This window comes from Fringilla coelebs, assembly GCF_963513975.1.
Source record: "Fringilla coelebs genome assembly, chromosome: 20".
Classification (NCBI taxonomy): domain Eukaryota; kingdom Metazoa; phylum Chordata; class Aves; order Passeriformes; family Fringillidae; genus Fringilla; species Fringilla coelebs.
Genome location: NC_140046.1, coordinates 696,099 through 720,096, shown reverse-complemented (window position 1 = coordinate 720,096; position 23,998 = coordinate 696,099). Strand labels below are relative to the sequence as shown.

Below are 23,998 nucleotides of genomic sequence, written 5' to 3'. Positions count from 1 at the left end.
CGGGGCCTGTGCCCAGCTGCCCTCCCTCGGGAAACACAGCCCGGCACTGCGGGGCGGGCTGCTCCACGGGGACACGGAGCCCCCGCTCAAAGGACGTTCATTATGTGCTGCAAGGCCTTGTGAAGCCTCTGGGCTGCAGAGCATCACACAGGGCACAGACCCAGCTGAATGGGCACTGACCCCACTCGGCAGGCATTCTGACAACACCAACCATCCCAGCAGAGGCTGTTGTGACCCAGCAGAGTGCCAGCCATAACCAGTGGATGAAAAGCTCAGTCCCCAAATCCACGGTGACTGATGCAGGGGCACCTTGTCCCCAAAGAACCTGCACGCCAAGTGTTGTCACACACTGCTAGGGTTGATCCAGGCCTAACAGTATTATGGAATAAGTTACTCAAACATTAGGCAAGCTTGGGCTTTAACTTAAAAGTTCATGATTTTACAAAGCAATTTACAAACATAAATTTCTTCAGAAATATTAATTTAGCTTCATGACATCCCAGTGAAATGATTGTGTTTATATTATCCAAGAAAAAACTTCAGGCAATAATTCTAATATAGTACTGGGCTTGACTGCAAGTCTTCTAAGGATGTTTACCAATGTCCTCCTTGGTTTCATCTTCCTCTTCTACTTCTGGTTTTTATACTGAAAAAAAAATTGTGGGAAAGAGCACATAACTAAGTAAAAGTTCATACCAACAAGGATTTACAACTCTTCTTCATGATCCACATACATTTATGTCCATTTTCTTTAGGTTAGATTGAAATTTGGTAGGCTTTCCCTTTGCAGTATAAAACAATAAATCAGGCACAGTTATTGACTAGATTGTACCTGCTTGGATTCGGTTACTGCTAAAATATCATAATCTGGGACTAATCTGTGCTTGCTCCTGTAACAACTCTCATTTGGATTCCATGGAATGGTAGAGAGAAGGACTTAACAGTCACTTAGTAAATTAAATCACCAATATTTAGAGAGAAAGTTGAACTTTTGACTTGTTTCATTATACCCCATGTTAAGGTATCACACTCCCCAGCCAGACTGAAATCCCAGGAAGCACAGGGGACTCTCAGCTGTCTAATGGAAACCATCCTCATTCTTGCATCTGAGAAACCAGTCTGACAGCACAGGGACAGATCCACTGGGTCACAACTGTGCACAGGGGGGCCCAGGCACCACAGCTTTGCCACTGTGTGGTCTCTCCCTGATCTCTGCAGCCATGGGCAAGGTCTGAGGAAAAGCAACAGTATTTCTCGAAGTTCATGCAAATTGTCAGAGGATAGAAGCTGTTAGGAAAGCAGATGATGCACAGCAAGATGTGGCTTGCAAAATGCTGTATTTTAATTTTTTCTCCTATAACAGAGTGATACTAGCCACCACTGCTGATATTTAATAGAATTCTTCACAGAAACAAAGACTTACACAGAGACCAACCTAAATTGTTACTGGTTCTGGAAAAACCCCACCATTAGTTTATACTGACTAAGAGAATTTTTAAACAGAACGTGTCAATCACAGATCCCTCCTGGCTGGGTATTTCCTTTCACCTAGACACTTCAACATCCAGGACAACAATTCACTATTCAGAACTTGCTTTCCAATGTTTTCTTTTTGTTCTGAAACCAAAACGCAGGTAATCTGAAGCACTTACTTTATTCATCACCCAGTCAGCATCTTCAATGGCTCTCTTAATGATCTGCTGGATTCGCTCAGGATCGTCTTCATCAGCATGGACTTTGAAACTCTGCAACATTCCAAGGGTCACTGACTTGTCAACACAACAGTTGTCAAAATAAAGATAGCATTGAAATCTCAGAAAAATATTTGTTGCAAATAAACTGATGGTCTAAAAGGCAAAACCACACACTGTAACACCTGGCCATCCTCCTTCTATAACAAATCCGGTCATATGGAATTTCATGTTAAGTATTTTACTCCTTTCATACATCAACAAAAACCCCAGAGAACTCCAATTCAGAACAATTGAAATTGTCTGGTATGTTAAAACTAGAAAGAGGACAACAGGTATGATCAAAGGCATGAAATTACTTCCATATGAAATATAGAATATGAACAGACAGATGAGATTTATCCCAATGGGAGGGATATATAAATGACTGACATGGAACCAGTAGGTTTCACCATAAAATATGTGTTTATGGAGTAAGTAATGACTCTCTTGACTAACACAAGACTTACAGATGAAAGCCAAGAAAAATATGTTTCAGATTCAAAGCAAACAAATAGAAACAGGGCTTCACTCACTCCCACTATAACCCCTTAGATGCACTGAGGTCTCCAGCCTGCAGGAGAGCAGTTTTTGCTGGTTCAGCGGCAGAAGAGCCCCGGGACGCACCTGCCGGATGGCGTGTCTGTAGTGCTGCTGGATGGGGCCCGCGGGCAGGCGGCGGCAGCAGCGCAGCAGGTACCGGTACAGCTGCACCGAGCTGCGCACCAGCTCCGCCTCCGGCAGCGGGGACATGGCCGGGCCGCGGCTCTGCAACACACAGCGAACCACAACAACCGTGAGTGCTACCGACGGCACGGAAATAAACCGCCGAGTCACAGCACACAGTGAGAACAGCGCCAGCAGATCGAGGCTCGGCAGCAGAACCTGCAGAAACTTTGGAATAAACCCCAACATGAAATGAATAAGAACTTGCTGAGTTTATGGACAGACGGGGGTTGGCTGTCACTGCTCGAGGGAGTAAAGCACAAAGTGCAGAGCTCCTCCAGAGCATAACTCCACACTGCCAGTGTGACTTTCAGTGAGTACCCAAACCTGTACCACAGCCCACAGCCAGGATCCTTAAAGTCCTTCAAACTTCCAGTGCTTTCCTTGAGCATCCCTAGGAGTTCATCCACATGGTATCTTTTTAGAATGAGGACACTCATAATGGCTACAAATGGTGCTGGAATTTAACAATATTTCCTATTTTATCATTCTGTGAAGAATTTCAAGGCTTCAGCTGGAAACAACACAGATAGGAGAAGACAGAAAGAAACATTGTTAGATTTGAAATTTTACATATATTGGTAACAGCAACAGGAAAAGAACAAATATACCAAGTTTCACTTCCATAACTATATTTACATGTCGTAACAGTAAGTCCATCCAAGTCCTATAAAGTGCTAATCAAAGACTGTAAATGCCTTGTCATTTAACAGATGGTTGCCATCTGCAAAGAACTAAATTAACATTCAGAAAAAGGCACTTTTTACATCATTACTCTTAAGAATAGAGATAATAAATAAACAACTGAATAATGAAGTAGGTGCATGCCATTGTTTTAGCACCCATTATGATACCTACTCAATACTTGAAATAATTTTTTCCTTTTTCTTAAGTAATTTAAGTCCTTTAGCCAAATGTATTTCAGAGTACGCCAGGACAGCTATTACAGGCCTGGGCTGTATATTTGCACAGACCAAATCTTGTTGCAGTGGGGAAAATCTCCTCTCTATGCACCTATAAATGCCCATCATAACGGGATCCAAATACCGCCAAGCTTCAGCACATTCATTTCTTGTTTTCTTCCAATGTTTTTTTCTGTAAAATATCCTTTTCTCTTTGCAGTGAAACCTATGCTGGGCATCAACTCCCATGCATTTTTGGTTTGGATTCATTTCACTTTCGCATTCAAGTAGGGGAGGGGATTACCTGCCCAACAGTCAGCTGAGAGATCCCTGATTCCCCTTCAAGCAGCAGAAAGACAAGCAACTACAAAATGTGACTCCTAACGTATAGACTGAATGATTGCCTGCCCTTCTCTCCATGAGAGAGAGAAGTTTTTATCATCCAATACAGAAAACCGGAATAGGTAGTTGGATTCAAATTGATCTGAATCCAAATTTAATTTTACATGCGTTTTTTGGGCTATATTCTTGGCTGGTAAGAATTTGTATAATTCCACTGACCCTAAGAACCCAACCTTGCTTTTCACATATTCCCACTTAATACAGTGAAACATCCCAAAATTCAATACAGATCCCAAAATACACTTTGGGACCAGAGCCAATTTGTGAAGTTGTTTCTAGGCTTTGATGTGTAAACTCATCATATGTCACTGTGCTCTAATTAAACCTAAGTGGTGCAATAGATTTCCTGTCAGAAATGCAAAGATCCCTCATGTGCTGGGACTGTCCAGGACAGCTTGCTCCAGCACACAGAAAAGCAGCTCTGTGAGAGAGGAAGGAACCAGTCATGGAAACATATGGATATGGAAAGATGAAGCTGGTCAATGGAATTGAAAATGTTTCACTATAGATAATTAGGAATTTTCCACTGCAGTAAGTTTTCATAGGAAAATGATGAGCTGTTGAATTCAGATTGTGTGACAAATACATTTGCATGGATGAACTTTTTTCATCCTTTGCCTTTCATAAATACTGGACTTTCTAAAAGGTTTGAAGATGGAAATTTTCACCCCATCTATTATCAAACTTAAACTCCTATAAGGCTCTCATATTCAAATTAAAAAATCAAACCACCTGAGTTCTGACAGATTCACAGCTCCAAAAATGCTACAAATGCTGTGATATGGGCAAGCTTCGCAGGGAAGTTTATCACCAAAGATCTATGTTTTTCTTAGGATGTAACTTTATCCAGTGAAAACTTCACCGGAAATCTACCACAGCACATGGAAAACTTCATGGCTGTTTTGGTAAAGTGGCTGTTTAATACTAAATAATCTCATAACCTGCCCTTTGTTGAGTTCTAAGATACTGGTGCCCTGTACAAGCACACCTCAACAGGGACTAGACCCTGACAACAGGTAATGCTACCCTCTGCTCTTGTGCACCCTGATGCACTGGAGAATCTGCACAGCCTCTACTGTGATTTGCCCCTTCCTCAGCACAAAGAGGACAATGAAGCACAGTAAGAATCTGCACTGTTGCCTTTTGTTCTGAAAACATCTTCCCTCAAATCCCACAAACGTTACCAGTTTCATCTGCCACGCAAAAACCCTCAACCTCACAAAATCTGGCTATAATCCTGACTAATAATGTAAATCTCCCTCTGATAACTTAAATATCGCGCACAGCACAACAAACAAACTATCTACACCAAGAACTGTTGAGTCAGAAATAAAATAATCCACTAATTGTGCTTTTCTGGAATGGATGACTGTATAATGTCCTAATCAGAAGGCTGAAATCACATTTGCATTTAGATAAAGCCCCGTTCACAAAGAGACAAGTATAAAAGGAGACACTGAGACTATTGTGGCATTTCTCAGCATTGCATAATCATTTACATTCCTGATAATGATATTCAGATAGTGAAGCAAAGGCTGACCAAAGCCAATTAATCTTCACTCTGCATTAGCAGGTTTGGCAATTCACCCCATGCACAGCAGAACCCTGATGAAGCTAAGATGATACTATGCCACTGCTCTCAGTTTACTTTTTTTTTCTGCTATTGTGAGTGTTTTTCAAGCAAATCGCCACAGTTCAACAGTCACGATCACAATCCCTCCGAACTAGTTAAACAGCCAACTAAGCTGGGCTCCAGAGACTACAGGTGTTAATTAAAGGACTGCAAGAGTTACCTGAGCTGTTGCTGTTTACAGGTTGGCTCCTTCCCGCTCAGCCCTCCCTTTCCCCAGTATACAGGCTAGAGATGTGCTTTACTACTTTGAAGTATTACATCCTCAGAAGTCTTAACTCAGGAATTTATGATTCCCCGTCCTTGTCAAACCTCATGATCTCAGGAAAAATAAGAATGCCAAAACAACAAAGAAATTTGAAGCCTTTTGAAACCTCTTTAACCACAAAACATCTTCACGTTGTGACATCAGTCCAGGAAGGCACCCAAGTGAACTGCTGCTACCCAGAAGGTTCTTCCTCTTTGGTCACATCTGCCCTCCCTTCCAGCTTTCCCAGATTCAGGCCTGTCCCTGAGTGCCTGCAGCACGGGCAGAACTCCCCAGTGTGGGACACAGCTGCCCTCACTGCTCATGACACTGTCACACTCCCCTCAGTCCCCAGTGGGTCAGGGGAGCACCTGGCTCATCCAGGGCAGCGTGAGGGGCTCTGCTGCCCCAGGCAAACCAGCCAAGGTCTGTCCATCCGCCCCTGCCTGCTCAGGCACTGAGAGGCTGCCCTGCAGCCCCAGCCCTGCTGTGTGGGTGAGCACGGACAATGCTGCAGTCACTTCCAGCAGCCACGTCTCGCTGGCTCTCACTGAGATCGCAGCTCTGATGTGATTGCTTCTGACGAGCCGGGGCCGGGCATTGTTGGGGTTTTGTCCTTTCTAAACACGAGCTGCAAAGTCCCCTTGCATGAGTGATGATAGCCAGGCCTGTTCACTTCTACTTCTGCTCCTCTCCCCTTTATGCTTTGATGGATGCAAGAGGCAGAAGCAATGTCAGGTGGCTCTGCAGAACAATTTGGGGGGCACAGCCCTGCAGTGTAAAGTTTGCTTTACATGATATTTGTAGAGCACATGAAGGGTTAAGAACTGGCAAATGACAGATCCTGAAGATCTCTTTGTTGACAAGGAATCACCACTGCTTGGACACCCTTCATGCAGTTCTATAGCATCAGGATCAGGCCTAATGCTATTCAACAATGTCACAAGTTTAAAAATATAAAACATAATAAATTATAAATATAAATACAAAATATAGAATTGTAATTGATAAAACTTGAGAATGACAGAGAGTGCTAGAGCTGGGCATAATGACCACTTGTATAAATTAACCGGAGCCACAGGGCAGATGTCTCACCTTACATCCTGGTTTGGTATCACACACCACAGACATGCAATACTGCAAATAAAACACTCAGGGTTTTGCAACCCTACACCAATGAGGAAACATGCTGCCCATGCTGAGGCCAGATTACCTTGTTCTGTATAATTAATAAGCATGATCAGACTAATTAGAGTAACATTCTTTGGTGCATACTCACTAGTGAGGACAGGGACCTTCCTGGTTTAGGTGCAATTCAAACTTCTCTGCTTTTTTCTCCTGAAAATGATTCTCCCGGCTTAAAGGAAATTCTGAAAGGCACAGTCTCAAAAGAACTTTTTCTTCTCGGCTCTGAATTACTCAGTTCAACTGAACAAAATTAATTTTGTTCACAGTGGCCAAATCTGTACGTATTTACCTTTGGGATCATGGCTGAATAGGAATTGAGTTATCAGCTTTAAGCCAAAACCGCCTGTTCATTCCTTTCTTGTAAATATTGTATTTTGAAATGATCCAGTGCTTAGTTCCAGTTCAGCAATTGTGATTCTCCCAACTACTTCATGTCAGTTAGTGCAACAGCTTTCTGGTTGAGGTTGTATCACCTTCTGAAACATCCAACTGGGCACCAAATAAGCTGCCACAACTGTTCTTGACAGACAGACACCCAGCTGGCAGCATAAGGCATGGAAGTGCCTTTGAAGGGCAAAACCATGCTGTCAGATTAATGACTACATTAACTCTATGGACTATGGCTCAGACAAGCATGGGAAGAATAGTAAGTCTTATATAAGGTTTTGTAGTGGTTTCTCACTGTTCAGGAAGGACTGAAATTGGTTAAAGTTTATTTTAGCATTATTCTTTAACACATGCTTACTTTGCTCATGCAATTCAACTTTATAATTTTTTCAAGAAAAAGTCAAGACAGTAAAACAAGGAGCTGTCAGTGCAGAAAGAGCTCTTTCTTTCTTAGGAAAGTACAAGAGCTGACAAACTCTTAAAGGTGGAGAGTCAGAATTTCAAACGGCAAAAGAAGCCACTGTGATCCACACTATTGACTAAAGTTTAAATTTAAAACATTTGGTTTTTTAAACAAAAGTACCTAACATATTCCACTGAGCCTTCCTTTGGTGCAAACATCCCACCCAGCCTACAAGGGAATAAACCTGTGCAGCGTGACTTCTCCTTTTCCTGCTCCCCCCAGCACATCCCTTCCAGCCCAGGCTGTGCACATAATCCCTGGATGGTGACGATGGGGCTTGTGTCCTGCCCTGGGATCTACACCTCATCAGCTGGGAGTTGTCCTTCCCAGCTCACATTATCCTTCACAGCAGTGTCAGGCACAACTCAATGTCTATTATTCCAAATCCACACCTGCTGACATTTAGCATCTGCCAATCCTTCACTCTCAATCACAGTAATAATCTCAACCCCTTTCCTGGCATAAACCCTGTCTGTGGTGGAATTAAACCATGGATGAATTTGACCCACCACATCCTGAGCAAAATCCACGTTCCTGGGAGCAGTGTTTATAAGCAGCAGTATTACAGGACATGTAAGTCTGGGAGCCTTTAGCATCTTAGGGGGATTGGCCCAGCTCACTAATCAGGGATTGTTTCCATACCAACAGCTAATCAGGGGCAGATCCCACCATGTCTTTGGGACACTTCTGAGCTCTTAAAGCCACAGCTCAAGTTTCCCCCAAAACTTCATTGTCACTCTCCAAAGCCTAGTCTAGCTCAAAGGCAATGTAAGGAAAAGGAAGGTGTGGGCAGCGAGAAGCTCTCACAAGTACAGACATCCCCCAGAACCCACAGGACATTTGCTCTCGGTGGTACAGTCCTTGCTCTTCACTGATTACACACAACACACCAACTCTATTGAGTAACTACACTAATTTAGAGCTCTGGCAGAGATGAAGGAGGGTGAGAGAGAACTCTTTTCCCTTTGCATTTCTCAATACTTATCTGAGTGAACGAGCATGGCAGGACAATTCTGTGTGGCAAAAGCATTTGATGGAAATGGAGCTGCCTTAGGTTTCACCCACGATTCTGGTTTGTTTACATTTGGTGAAACCTCAGGAAAAGGGGGATAAAAGCTTTGGTTTAATCAAAGTCCTGGTGGTAACCTCCAGTGCTAATAATTAACTCAATTATGCTGAATTAATTTGATATAATTATCGGTGATGAGGCAAAGACAGCGACCCAGAGAAACTTTGAGAGACAGGAAGAACAGAAGTCTTAACAATACAAAATACCCTATTAATAGCATATTTTTTCCCCCAAACTGAGTCAAAGACACAAAATGAGTTCATTACAGTCATCTGGCTTCACTCAACCCTCCAAATTACCCCCGTACCCAGACAAATAGCTGTGAAATCCAGCAAGTGCACTAGAATTACAGCAGGCCCTGACGAATTTGACATAGCACTCAACACAAGTGTCTGTCCCCAACCAATTACCTAAACAATGAAGATTTAATAATACATTTAAGAGATCCACAATGCTTCTCCTTTAACTGAAGATGCTAATTAAGAACACTTTTCTGTTGTACTGTTGTCAGTTGGGTGTTTTTTTTTGAGGAACAATCTGGATGATGCGGCTTATGGAGTCTTTTCATTTGATCTGCAGTTTTTATCTAGTATTTTCAAACTTACTCAGTTCAAAACAAATGAACCCCAACTATAAAAACCAAACATCTATCTTTTTCCTCCCCCATTTAATATTTCTGTGATTTGCTTTGAGAGAGTATTACAGAAATGCCTTCCCTGCTATGAAAATACACACATTTTTACTGAGTTTTTTTTATGCTTATGTGTTTAAAAAGAAAAGAAAATGCCAGTGGAAGCAAAAATCCGATGTGGTTAAGTCATGGGAGGTGGGTTAAATGACAATAAAATCAAAAGAATTCTATGCAAATTATTGCTGGAAGCATCACCAGAATGTCTCAGGACTGATCCCTGGCCTGTTTCAGGGTCAGACAAAGCCTTCAGCACCCCGAGCCCACCCAGGGCAGAGCACCCCGGCACAACAAAGCCCCAAGGCTGTCCCTGCCCCCTTGCAGCCCGGCACACACCCCACAGGCTGCAGGTGGGACTGGAAAGCCCCAGGTAAACTTTCCTTGCCTTCTTCCCCTCCAGGGGTACTGTGTGCATGGATTTAGCACTACGGTTAGTGGTTGCCTGTTGTAAGGAATTTATCAACTGGCAGCATCACTCTAACATTTTACAGTCCTGCAGGACCAGTGACATCCAGCCAAGGAGACCTGGGGGCCTTTGCTCTCTGGCTTCAGCCTGAAATGCTGCTTGACTTACCCCTGTCACAATGCTGTAAATACACAAGTTTCCAAGCTTCTACTGCTTTTTTATTATCCTTGGTGACAAGAATAAAAATATTACCTCTATCATCACCAATTGCTTCTGAGGAGAGATTCCAAGTGCTTAGATGTAAGAAATGAATAATATTTTTCCAATTTGCTAAGTAGGTGCTGCTCACACGCCCCCAGATCACTTCCTCTCTGAGTTCTGCTGGTTCTCAAACACAGCTGATCTTTCAGAACTCGATTTAATTGCCACCAGGCTCTGATCAGACTCATCAGTTCAAAGCAAGCTCCATTACATCCATAATTTATTTGTATTCAATTCATAATGTATTTGATTTCAACAGATCCCTGTTGAAAGGGGGCAAAAAGTGTTTTCCATGGGGAAGATGCTAATGTTTTCTAAAGGACAAGCTTTAAAAAATATTATTTCTGTAGAGACACCACACTTTAAAGTGGTGAGAGGGATTTTTCAAAGGCTCCAACACTTATCTGGACAGCCACTCAAATTTTGTCTATGCCTCTCCTACAATCTCTTTCGCTTAGAGAGCTGAGTTATTTCTGCATGGGGAGACATCCTCAGGGAAGGGCAGGCACAGGCTGGAGGGAAGCACAGCTCCCCCCTCCTTCAGCCAGCACACAGGGACAAGCTGTGGGCTTACACAGCCCAAATGCACCTCGTGCCCATCTGACACACAAGGGTGTCTGCGTAAGTGAGGAGCTCAGCAGCCCCTCCCTGCCAGCACCCCCCAGAACTCCCTCTGCCCACCCCAGCCCTGCTCTGCCGTCACAGCCTTCATTTTCCCTTTCATGGATTTTTGCTTGAAAAAGCATCACTGCCTCGATTGTCTATTTTCAGCCTGTATTTAAGAAAACCCTTTGGTTCCATTTGTAGCCACATCCTGTCTCAGCCTCCCCCTCTTTTTGTTCCTAAATATAAGGCTGATGCAATTTGATGTGACATGACAAAATAGCACATTTGCATTGGCAGAAACTTTCTCTCAGCAGCAGTAATTAAAGGGAGTAGATGAGACATTGCTGAAATTGGTGTTTATTTAGCCTGGAAATAAAAGGCTTCAAGATGTCTTGAGAGGGATGTTCAAGTGTGTCACGACCATGAAACTCATCAATGAGTCCCGCCTCCTACAGGCTTCCTTTCTGACAAAGAAATGGTCACTCAACCAATGTCATTGATTTAAAGAGAGAAAAAAAGAAATCAGAGTTCTGTACACCATATTCCTAACCAGTGAAAAATATTTCATGTGTTTCTTGGGATTATAAATAGCACCAGGACACTTGTGGTTCCACGTAAGACAAGGCCAGTCAGTCTCTAACTTTAGAGCACAGACTCTCTCAGCATGAGAGGAAAACCAAGATCTCATTGACCACAGTGAGAATTAGGCACTTAAATATTTGAATTTTTTAACTGAGATGCAACAGCAGAGGACAGGTACTCACCTACACTTACAACACAGACTTTTATTAATTGTCAAAGACAGAAATCCAGGAACAGTAGCTTGAATCCTGTAAGTTCAACAGGATTCACACTACAGATTAAAATTCATCTACAAAACTCATGAAATAATTTACTGTGTCCAGTTTTGCTGAACAGATACATAGCCTGACAGGGTCAGGTAATGTCAGCTTTCTGTACTCTGTTCCATTATTGATGACAGCAGTAGAACATAGTAGTGGAAGAAGAGCAATATTTAGAAGTTGTGGGGGTTTTCTTGATATTTAGAAGGTAAATTTAGCTTACTTAATCCATATGAAGGATTCGGGGAAAGGTCTGGTAGCTGTTCCACAGGCCACAGGATCTAGCAGACATAATACGGTTTCAAGTGAAACTTCCTGCTCAGGAGCAGCTTCCCTCTCCTTGTGCACACAGGCTATTCTTTCAAACCCATCTGTGATCAGCTCAAAACCGGCAGCCCACGTTTTGAGCGGGCTCGTTTCCATCCTAACACAGATGGCACCAAGAACAGGGCAGGCCAGAAAAAAATCAGTTTGCATATTATGCTTCAGTTTTTATGGGTCAGATTACCACTCAAAGCCATCAAAATGGCAACCCATATGTGATGTGTCTGCCATCGGAACTGAAGTGATACACCATCAAAATCTTAACGGGGCTGGTTAGACAGCATTTGATTAACCATTGACTAAACTCTGATATTTAAAAGTAAAGACATTTTCCTTCCCAAGAATTTTTTTACTCTGACAGACCAATAAAATTGCTTTGGTGAGTCAATAAGGAAAAGACATTTTGCCATCTTCATCCCTGAACAACTGCATCAGCACGGCTCTCTTGGCAGAAGGGAGCTCAGCTTCTACGCCAAATATTCGCTTCCTCCGTGAGCCAGGTGCAGATGTTGGCTATGTAATCTGTTCCAACTTCTTTGTTCTACAAGCCAGAAAATTGTTCCCACAGACTTTGGGGAGAAAATGGGAATCTGAAGAGCTCTTTGCATGCTTTCATTGGTGGAAGAACATCAGAGATTTTAAAGACACTCTTACAGAAATAAGAAATGTGTCGTTCCCCCCACTTGTGATAGTTAACTCACAGAGAGCCGTGTCCTATGGATCCCGAAGGGATGCTGCAACAAGGTCAAAGCCATGGCATTCTGTTCCCAGCCTCCTCCACATCCTCTGGCAGTGCCAGCTACAGCCCATTCCCTGCTCTAGGAAAGGCATTGTCCCAGATGCTCCAAAGACTCTGCTGCCACAGGGACAGGTTTTAAAGTGGGCAGGCCTCTTCTGGGAGAAGTCTATTGAATAGTAAAGGGTATTGGAAACGTTCCACTATGTTATCATGGCACCTGGAACTCAACTGCCATGCTGACAGCCAGGGCCACCACTCTGTGTCACTGTCATTGAGAACATTCTTCATTCACAAGTTTTTTCAGCCCTCTAGCCTCTCCACATGATATTTTGGTCAATGCTGATACTTCAGGTGCATATTCTCAACCAGATACAAGACATACAACAAAAAATTCACTTACAGCATCCACAGTAGAGGAACTTTAATTATCTTCACAGATTAGGCCTGTCCAAGTCCAAAAGTAAGCAAGAGACCTGCAGAGAAGAATCAATTTTCATTATCTGTTTCTCTTCAACTCACTACTTGAAGTGCCATTAATAAAGAAGTGCTGAGAAGCCCATCCACAGCTCAATTTATCCCTATGGGAGCTTTCACTTTCAACTGACCAGTTGCATCAGACATGAATGTATGGCTTTAACATAACCAGGCTGTTGCTTTCAGTCATCTACTTTGAAAAGCTTTAAAAAATATACCCTATAAAAAAATTTAAGTAGAGGGAAATTCTGACTGAGGAGAACTGACCCTTCAATATTTCCTGATAAGAGCTGCTGGAGGTAAGAAAGCATTTACCTCCTTTAAAGAGCCACAGTTTCTCACACTCAGAACTCTGTACAATAACATAATAATTACTTTGCAGTATTCTGCATACAAAAAACTGCTTTGGACCCAGGCAACAACAGACGGCACACAAGAAACTGCTTTTTCTCAAATACACGATTGTACAGTGAGTAAAGCAAAGCAACTCATTCTCTAAAGCCAACACTAATTTGTTTATTTAGAACCTCTCCTAAGTTTGTTGAAGTCAAGCAAACAGATTTCTCTGGCTATGCAAAGACATCTGGATCAGGTTTTATCTAAGATCCTGTCACAGAGATTTTCAAAAACTACTTAAAACAAAAGTCCTGGAAGATAACAATGACAGAGACTCTGAACTGATCTGTTTTGCCTCCCTTTGCAAGACACGAGTCTTTGAAAAATCTAAGTCAAAACTCTCAAGCACATTTACAAACACATGAATCAAAGACAGCTGTGCCATGGATGATTTTTTTCCCCCAAGTATTTAATAGTAGCACAACTTGGTGACATATGATGATTGACAACAGCTTGGGATGTTCAAGTTTTGGTATCTAATGTCAGCACTTATATTTGCCCTCTGAAGGCCATATCAAGATGCTCACAGGCAGACTTACTGCAATAGGCAATGTGAAACAGAAACCCAGAAGAACAGATTCAACTTTAAAAGCTTATCCTGAGCCCACTGACACTTTCTAGCTGTGGTACAAGAACTAAACACCAAAAGCTGCCTTATTTTCATCCTTCACCTTAATTTTCCTTTCTGAGAGCAGAGGACCTGTGATAAAGATCTTGGCTGAGTGCTGCAGAAAACACCTCTCATTAGCATTGTTAATTTGAACTTAGCAGATACACCTGCAGTTCCTATCCCACAGGACATTCACCACGCCCTTTCAGAAGTGCAGTCCTCCTCTGTTAACTCATAGCCAATGTAATACCCAGAGAGCAACACAATTAACTTCTCCTTAGGCTGATATTCAAACCAGAAGTTCCTTCTATAATTCACTTAGCAGAGCATCAAGCACCTGGGTTCAGAAAGCTTTCCAAACCTACTCCAAATACACCCAGTTGAGCTTTGGGAACACAACAGAACAGTATCAGTTGTTCTGTTTCATTGTTCAGTGATAAACAGTGCTTAAGGGCTAACTTGAATTTCCACTTTGGAAGTGTCTTTTAAAGAAAAGTTAATGTCAAACTTGAGGTTCCTTTGTGCTGCCAAAGTGTGTAAAGAGCAATGATGTAGTGAATTACCCTCCTGACACGGTTACTAACTGGTATAAGTTAGTTTAAGCCAATAATCTCCAACTTGCTGCCCTATTTTTATCTACTAAAAGCCCAGTGCCTTCTTGTGATCCTCCAGTGCAAAGCTGACCTGCACTCAATCCCTTCTGTGCATCAGATTGATGACAAGATTCCTGCATGTTCATACGCCACCTCCAAAGAGCTGCAGCCTGGAACAATGGCTGCATGATACTGTTGATTTTATATAACCTTTAAAAACAGATAACAAAATTCTAGTGTGCCTCTAAAACATGTTTGAGAAAAACAGGCTTACTTTCCATGCACGGATATACTTCCAAGCAAAACTTGGGAGCCCATGTTCATTCCTGTCTATGAGGGAGCAACAATATTGTTGTTCAATTTCTTATTTATCCTGTATCATACATGCTCGCCATATCCAAAAGGAATAAAGAAATGCTATCTGTAAAGTCTTTACACTTTAATAAAGTGATTGATAATAACTTACTGAAGGTAAACAGGTATAAATCTGCTATTTCTAGCACCCTAAAATTTATTTATCTGTTTGTCTTTATGGAAATTTGTTTCAGTGGGCAAAGATCAAAGTCACACACACATTATTTTTCAGAGGGCAGCCAACATTTGTTCATGGAATGATGAATCCCATTTATTACATTACATCCCTGTCTCTGTATGCCACAACTCTGCTTCCCACTGGTGCGAGAACAGGACCAGGAGCAGAATCAACTGCCCTGCTCACATCTTTCTTCCCCAGCACAAGCTGGTCAGCTTCTACTGGGAGAAACACTTCCATAACAATCTGACCAGACTTCTCCCTCGTTTGTTTGCAATGAAAGAGTTAATATCTGTGACCCAAATATGGAGACCCATTTTAAACTTGCTGAAAATTGCTTTTTAATCCTAGCTCTCGAGGATTTCCTTTGAAACCATCTGCCATGCACGCTGGGTACTCTTTCCCTGTATATATGCAGGATTACTATAATATGGATTCTTTTGTGTAACTTAATACATTTCAGCATATTAAAAAATTAGTTGAAATTTCTATTCATTTCTGATTTCAAGTGCCATAAAAATGACTGTAGAAGTCAAAACCACGGACAAAGCCAGCATCCATATTTATCTTATTTACTGCAGTATTTACCTCGCAATTCTAATATTTAGTCAGTCTGACACTGGCTGGGTTTTAGGAATAGTTATGAGTTATTAATATAACTAATGCACATGCTTCAAATCAAGTTCAAGAATTTTGCTGGATAGGAATGGATTTAATCCTGTGCTTTACCACGCTTAAATTTCCCATGCTTATTTCAAGTCTGGAAGACACAACATCATAATTATTAGAGATCAGAAAATATTTCCCAATATTATTTCAAATCTATTGCCCAGCTTTTTCTATTTTCTTGCTATAAACCTTTATGCAATAGTATTTTTATAGTACATATACTGAAGAGAAAGAAAACTGTCACACTTGTAAATAAACTGAATTTTAAGATTGGCATATGCAACTATGTATATTTTAGCAAATATCCAAAACTTAAACCAAATAAAGTATATTGCTTACTATCACAATAATCACAGCCAGAGTGATTGAAAATAGCAAACATTCAGCAAGCTAGATTTAGAATCAATTTATTGAATCAGCCTAAAAAGAAAAAAAGAAAAAATCAAAATCCCAGCACAATTATCAGGCATCTTCAGAGTGAAATACTTTTAAAAAAATGTGATTTCCCTGCTAATATTCTGAGAACAGAAAATAAGGACAACTGTTTGCATGGGTTTAATCACATAATGTGACACTGATATTTCAGGAGCCAGACAGCTGACAGCCTGTGAACTTCTTTGTTCCACACAAACACATCTCAGAGAACCAAACCTGTGCCTGTGCTTCCTGAGCAGCCCTGGGTCCTCGCTCACATGATTCATTTCACAGCCAGTCACCCAAGAGCTAATGCAAGTGAGCGGCAATGCAGAATCCCCCTCCAAACCAAGGGGAGGATCCCGTTCCCTTTGATGCCTTTTCCCTGGAAAGGAGCTGTGTTGGATGGGATTAAAAAAAATATACAGGACAGATCCACACATGCAGATGTTGGGAGAATATAGAGAGGAAAAAACAAGGAAATCATTTTGTTTCAGCAGTAACAGATGTTGAAGCATCATCCTGCAGACATGTTACTTTTAATACAATACTGCTCATAAAGTGGGGGGGGGAGGACAGAATCAATGCCCAATTACCCAGTTTTTTCAGGGTTTCCATTTTAATGAGCTTCCTGGATGACTCTGTCCTTTTAATTTTCCTCCTCTAATAATCCTATCAAATTAGTTTTGTCTAAAACATCAGCAAAAAGAAAATCAGCTGTCTAACAAAATCCTAAAATTGCTGGTAGCAGGTTCTTAAAAATGACACGTTATACATCATTTACTTCTGTATAAATGCAGAGCAATTCCCAAGATCCTACAGCACTGCTGGGATTAGACTTGAGTGACTGAAAACAGCCTCATGCCCCGACACATTTGCTAATGGCAAACGGATAGAAACAGACTAACAGTGCAATGGCATTTGCAGATAGATGAATGCTGAAAAAACAACCAAATGCAGAACAAATAGATTAAAGCCACCTTTCTGTGGGTAAGGGATTAGGGGGAAGCCTGGCCTGCATTCCAGCTGCAGACTAACCTGCTTTCCTGCCAGACTGCATCAGCCACTCCCGTTACCAACAGTGGCAGTGACTCGCCAGCTGGCCAGCCATGTGAGGAGCTGGTGACACCAGGGGTGGCTGTGGGGCCACTGCTGCAGCCAGCGAGCACACAGAGCTCACATCCCCTGAATCCACCAGGCAGCACGAGCCCAAAACAGCCCTGCACGCCCTCTGCAGTGAAGCAGCGCCTGGCCTCGCAGGCAAGGACAGGGCAAGCATGAGCAAGAGCTCCAGTGATGGCACCCACGACCTCTAAATAAAAAAAAGTCAAGACAAACCCCCAACAGCCATAACTGTTTACACAGCAGCTTCCTTACGACCCACTGGTCCCCCAATACCACAGGAATTAGTGATGCAGAACTAATTGATACAAATCTCCTGAGGGGAGAATTGCTGCTGGTTATCTCAAGATGAGAAATTTAGTCCAGAAGGATAAATTGGACAGACAGCTGAAAAGCTTTAGTTCTCCTGGTAGGAAAGGAATTGATCTGGTAAAGAAAGCCCTTAAAGAGATATTATCATGTCAAAAAAACAGGACTAGGAAAAACATTAAGAGTCTTAAGACAACTGAGAAACTTCTGAAAGCTGTGTTTATATCAGCACAGCTAATTATTCCCACCTTCACACAAAAGATGAAAAATTGAAGATGTCAAAATTTTAACATTTCTCCTGGTTAAACTTATGTTATGAATATAATGATGAAACTGCTATAAAAATCCCTGTTCTTCAATTAGTGATTTAATTTTTGCATCTAGTATTTTTACTTATCAATTCCCCTTCCACCAAGTCAAAGAAAAATAGAAGTATTCAGATATTCACAGGTACGTAAAAGATTCTATTCATAGATTATTCAAAAGATTCTGGCAAAAGCTTGTATCAGACTTTTCTGGATTAATTTTACTGCCCAAACCCTCAATTCCATGAATTACAACAATTTTTTTGATAAACAAAATAACAACAGCTCATGTGCATGTCACATGTGCAGCCTGCATTTTTTGCTCTGAAGTGCACATATGCAAGATATACTTTTTAAAAAACATCAGATTTCAAGGATGGGATTATGAAGCAATAACAATGAATTCTCAAAATGCACCTGCACCCCGTGGAGCATTGGCTCATCAAGTTGTGGGACTCAGGACATGAGCCCTGCGCTGTACTCAGGGACAGTGGGATGTCACAGCCCAGCAGCTCACACCATCCCTGCTGCTGTGTTCTGCTGCTGGGCCCAATGCTCTCCTGAGGCTGTCAGGGAATCAAACACCCCAAACTAGCTGAGGGTGGAAAAATCTCAGCAAAAGCTCCCAAACCAACCAAATTCTCCATGTACAACCAATGCCTGTTTTCTGTCTAACCACAGAGATGGAGCTTCCATCACCTGAACCAAAGCTCCATGGAAGGGAAGATTTCCAAAGCTGCTATCTTCCTTGGAGGCAGGTTTAAATAGAGACAGGAACTGAACTGCATGATGTGACTCAATGCTGAGTTCAGCCTTTGGAGGCTGTGGCACACCTCACCAGCTGAGAATCTCTGCTCTCCACAGGGGCCACAGCCACCCTGAACCTTAGACAGGGTAATTCAGAGCACCTCTACTCAACTTGTGGCTTGGCATTGTTTCAGCTACCAGTTTACTCCAGAAACAATGGAACAAGGAGAACAAGGTCAATCAACATGTGACATATTTAAACAAGCAGCAAACAGCAATGCAACTCTTGGAAAAAACATAAACGTACCATCACACAGAGATTAAAATCATGCATTGCTTTTTGCCTGGAGACAAGGAAAAGGAAGTAGCCTGCTTCTCTCCCCTCTCTCCCATCATTTAGGGATGCTGCTTGCACAAGGACAAGTGCCTTGTGGTGATGCTTTCAATTCTGCACCTTCTAGGGAAGATAACACACTGTGGAGCTATTTTAAGAACATCTCATTCACAAAGGTCTCCAATTCCGTCTTCAGAGACAGAGACGATTTTCTTGCTGCTTCAACATCTTTACTGGCTTGACATTTGCTTCAGAGGGAATTCATTTGCTGTTCCAACATCAGAATGAAGCAAGAGCAGCTGCCAGGAGAGGGATAAAAGGAAACACTGTCGGCAAAGAGCAGCAGGGTCATTTCTGGTGCAAAGAAATATAGAACAGAGAGAACCACAGAACTGACACTTTCTCCAGAAAACAGCAGGGGATAAAGATGTCCCCTCTGCCTCCGGCAACTGGTGTTTAGGAAGGGACTAAACAATCAGGCTTAAGTTTGTAAATGACTAATTATTACAAACCAACTGTAAGCCCCTGAGCATTCCCACTTAAAGCCAAGTTCACGCTTAAATGCTGCAGTCAGCAAAGAAGAACTCAGTAAGTCCTTCAGAACTCTCAAAACAAAACACTTCTGGCTAGAAAGCTCTGCAGAGCACAAGCTCACTGTTTAGGAGGTGACATTTTTGGGATGATTTCAAGCTGCAGTGCTAATCCTGACCATCATATCTGTATATGGAACACACTGGATAGACTTGGGGCATGGCTGTGATCCCACCATAAAAAACTGCTCTTCAAGAGCCAGAGGGGACTGGTGGGCCAGGGAGGCAAAACAGGTACCTGTAGAGTCTGATATCCAACATCAGGGAGAACCTCAATCTTGGATGACACCATCTGTCACTCACACCAGTTGTCCCCTACCCCATTCCAGGCACATCATGCTGCCCTGCTGCAGGAAGCACCATTCCATCATTTAATTACTGTCCAAGGCAGTGCCACAGTCCCACAGTGCTGCTCTAAAGAGTCACCCTGCCTGTTGGCCTGACTGACAGCCTCACCATAGAGGTCACCTGCTCGGTTGGATGACTCGATTTGTTTCCCTCTATCTTATTAAAAAGTTGCTCTGAGCAGGGCATCTAGCAGGGATTTGTCCCTCATTCCACAAGACAAGCAGACCCTGCCCGCCTCCTAGACGAAGGAATATTGCCATCCTTTCAAAAGTTAAGACAGAAATCTTTATACACAATCAAAGCTAAACCAAAATATTCCTTCCCCTGCTCCTCTCCGATTTTTATTAATGGATGAATTTATTCTTTTCCAGTTTCATGGAGAAAAGGTTTTAAAGACAAAAACTCTGGGAAATTATTCCTTGCAAAGAAAAGAGCTAACATACTCGAACAGCAATTTCAATCCCATGATATTCTGTGTATACGCTTATTCTGTTGCACATTAGGATCACAGTTTATTTGGAGCGTGGTATTTATCTGACTAACCAAACCTGCTCAGATTCACAGGCATGAGCACCATGTTTCTGACACCTTAAGGGCCCCAGCATCAGGATTTATGAATTAAATATTTCCAGGGTGTTACAGAACACTGAGGACTGTATCTGCAGAGTGTTATATCAGGGTATGTGTGGGCTTGTCAAACACCCACATGATAAATTATCAATAGTGCAGCTCAGAGCACCCCTTTTGTGGATCAGAGACAAATCTGTGCATTTTATTATGCTTTGTTCCACTTAATGTTATTTTTTTCTGCATTAAAGTTTCACAAAACCCCTACATGCCTAAATCCTGAAGGACATTCATACACAACACACAATCAAAAGACTTATTCTAATATTTCAAGTCCTGTTTTCACAGCTAGTTCATATGGGACAAGAAAAAAATGCTCACAAGTTATGTCTGGAACTGGACAATTACATTTTATATTGTTCAAGATGATACAATCTTTTGTGTAGAATTTTAAGGTTAAAACACTGCTGAGGAGCATTAAAGAAACAGGACTAGCTGATTACAAAGTGTCTACCATCCCTTGCCCATATACAGAGCACTGTCAAAGAGATTATACCCCTGCAAACCAAGTGTCAAATCCCAGAGGAAAACAAATCTCTCAAGAGTCAGAAAAGACTAAACTTGAGGCTGTGGATTTTCAGAAATGAACAAGTGCGAGCCCTGTGTTTCTGATGCACAGTATTGACTTCTAAATGCAGTAACAAACTTCTACTGAGGAAACAAAGGGTCTATAGGTGAGCACTTTGCAAGTTTCATGTTTTCCTTACAACTCTTCTGTTTTTTCCTTACACATACTTCCCTATGAATCAACTTGATCTTGTCCTCCTTAACTTTCAGAGCATGAACAGCCTAAAAGCAGTTGAACTGGGAGCTCTTAAGTTCCACAGTGTGACAGAGGCCAGGGACACCATTTGAAAGTGTTTATGAACCCACTGTGCAAGGAAGATACACTGGTTAGGGTGGGCCACCCCATGCTGGCACCTGACAGAACTCCATATGGGCACCAAGATAAGTGCATCCCTCACCAGGCTTCACCTCGCTGAGCGGGGCTGCTGCAGCTTCCAAGGGCAGACAGAACAACATGGCTGCAGCACTTAGTGCATCTGAAATCAATACAGCGGGTCCCAGATTTTACCAACACTTTACAGAGGGAAGCTGGGGAGTGCAGTTTGGAGTGATCTGGTCAAGGACTGTCAGGAAACACGTGCCAATGCCAGGACTGCAAATCCTACACTTCTCCTGCTGCTGCTGCTGCTGCTGAGAATCCACCAGCATGACAGCATCTAACAATATTTTCAGGGTGCTTCTAAGGCAAGACACTTATTTACCCAGTAAAGTACCTAACTGAACAAACAGTTAAGGTGACACTGTGTGTTTAGAATTGAATAATGGCACTGAGAAACTGACCTGCAAATACGCTGAGAACCCAGCTTCCCATACAAGGATTATTAGGCCACTGCTCCCTTTTACTACTTGAAAAGGTTTTGCAGAAGAGAGAAAAAGAAAAGTCCATACTGAAAACGTGTGGGAGAGTTTTAAAAGCCTTCCAGTCCTGCCAACAAAGCCCTATGCCCTTTTGTACCCACATCCTTCTTTCTCCCCCACACCACCCCTCCCCAGAGCCCGAGGAGAAGCAGAAACCAGGAGAACCCTTGGGGTGCGCTGTATTCAGACCCAGCTTGTTATCAGCTCCCACAGAAACCTCAACCAGACAGGTACAAATGTGAGTTCTAAATAAGTATTCTGTCTCTTCTTCCAACAGGTGATATAAAATGGCTGTAAACCAAAATTTGCTTGCTTTTTTTTTCCTTAAGTGCAGTTTCTGTTTTTAAAAGTTTTTAAAATGGACAGCAAAACTCTAATATAATTCCAGACTGGACTATTAGTAACCGTATTTCCAAATGCAACAGGGATAGCTTTAACAAAGGAACCCATCTTTAGTCCTGCGAGACTTTTCTTGATTATATTCTCGTAAAGCAGGCAAAAATTACCCAAACTTCACTGTTATAAAGTATCCCCAAGGTAGCAAACCCATTCTTGCAAAGATTTTGCACTGAGGTTTCGGGTATCACAACAGGCTGTCACATTTACACTCTCTCTTCCTCACCCCCGCAGAGGAGCCCGATGCTGTCCAGTTTTCACAGACAAACAGAAAGGACAGATGACAGGACTGCACCTTCAGGGACCTGCTGGTAACACCTCAGCACTGCAGCTGTCCTGGCACAGCTCTGCTGGGCTCTTTTCTGCCCAGACAGGAGCCAGGGGCAGAAAAGGAGAGGCTGTCAGCTCTCTCCCAGCACAGCACCAGCAGATCCCTCCTCAGTCCCTGACTGCCTCTGAACTGCTCAGTTCAGTCACCTGAAGGAACCTCTTTATCACCCTCACGGTAATATAACTCTACCACCATGGGAAAGGCTCCAGTAACCTGGGAGAGTTTTTCTGAGGTAAAACTATTAATCAGATATGATTAATATTCACATGAGATAATGGAAGGTGTTAAAAATGTCGAGTTTTTGCCCACCCCTGTGTTTTAGGGAACACTGATGCCGTACCCAAAGACACTGCAGTCCCCAAGCATGCATATTCATAGCGTGAGGGAACTAGAACAACAACCAAAGAATATTTCGGTCCTGGTTAACACGTACCTCGCAGTGAGACCCCTGAGCGTGTTCTGAGCACACTGAAGGGAGCCTCGCAGAGACTGCCTCGGGCAATGGGCCGCGGCGCTGGGAGCCTCTCTACGCTCTCATTAGCGGTTTATTTCCCTTTCCTGCCAAGGGGAGCTCACGCGCGGCGTGAGGAGGTGCCACCACCTGCGGCCACAGCCCAGGGGCCCCGATGCCCGCCCCGCATTCGCCGCTCTCCGGTCCTTAGAGACCCGAAAAACAGGCCCCAAAACCCCACAGACCCCCACGCCCTTCGTGGCGGCCTCCCGTGCTGCGGGACCGACCCTGGCGGGACGGAGCGGGCTCGGTCCGCAGCCAGCGAGACCCGAGGGGACCGTGACCCGGGCGAGAGCAGAGAGGGCACAGAGGAGCCGCTGGCGGCCACCGGGACCGGGCAGTGGGAGGGCACCGGGGCAGCGGGACCCGGCGCGGCCCCGCAGCCCGCCCTCACAGCGGCTCACGCTCCGCTTCCCGCCGCCCCCTCAGCGCCCACAGTGACCCCGCGCGCGCCGCGTCCTCACCTCACCCCGCCCCGGGCCGCTATTGGTCTCCTCCGCCGTCCGTCAGCAGATCTCCTCCGCCCATTGGCCCCTTGCCGCCTGTGGGTGGGCGCAAAAGCCACTTCCTCATCCGTCAGGCGGCGCAGCTCTCCGTGATTTGTGGAGTGGCGGCTCCTTCACCGCCCACCGGCTCCGACCACTGGTGAGGAGAG

The 23,998-nt window shown here is 43.2% G+C and overlaps 1 protein-coding gene across 2 annotated transcripts; it reads right to left on the bottom strand.

The window, feature by feature from the left end:
- Positions 1 to 419: 419 nt before the first annotated feature.
- On the bottom strand, positions 420 to 23,863 carry LYRM9 (LYR motif containing 9). 2 transcript variants are annotated; one of them, XM_084219105.1, is made up of 5 exons: positions 23,808 to 23,863; positions 13,011 to 13,083; positions 2,358 to 2,498; positions 1,653 to 1,745; positions 420 to 646 (listed from the first exon to the last, which is right to left on the bottom strand). In XM_084219105.1, the coding sequence occupies exons 3-5, from the start codon at positions 2,481 to 2,483 to the stop codon at positions 629 to 631; spliced, it is 237 nt and encodes a 78-aa protein (XP_084075231.1). In that variant the 5' UTR covers positions 2,484 to 2,498; positions 13,011 to 13,083; positions 23,808 to 23,863; the 3' UTR covers positions 420 to 628. The 2 variants fall into 2 exon arrangements, with proteins under 2 accessions (XP_084075231.1, XP_084075232.1); XM_084219106.1 differs by lacking the exon at positions 23,808 to 23,863 and adding an exon at positions 23,266 to 23,785.
- Positions 23,864 to 23,998: the final 135 nt, after the last annotated feature.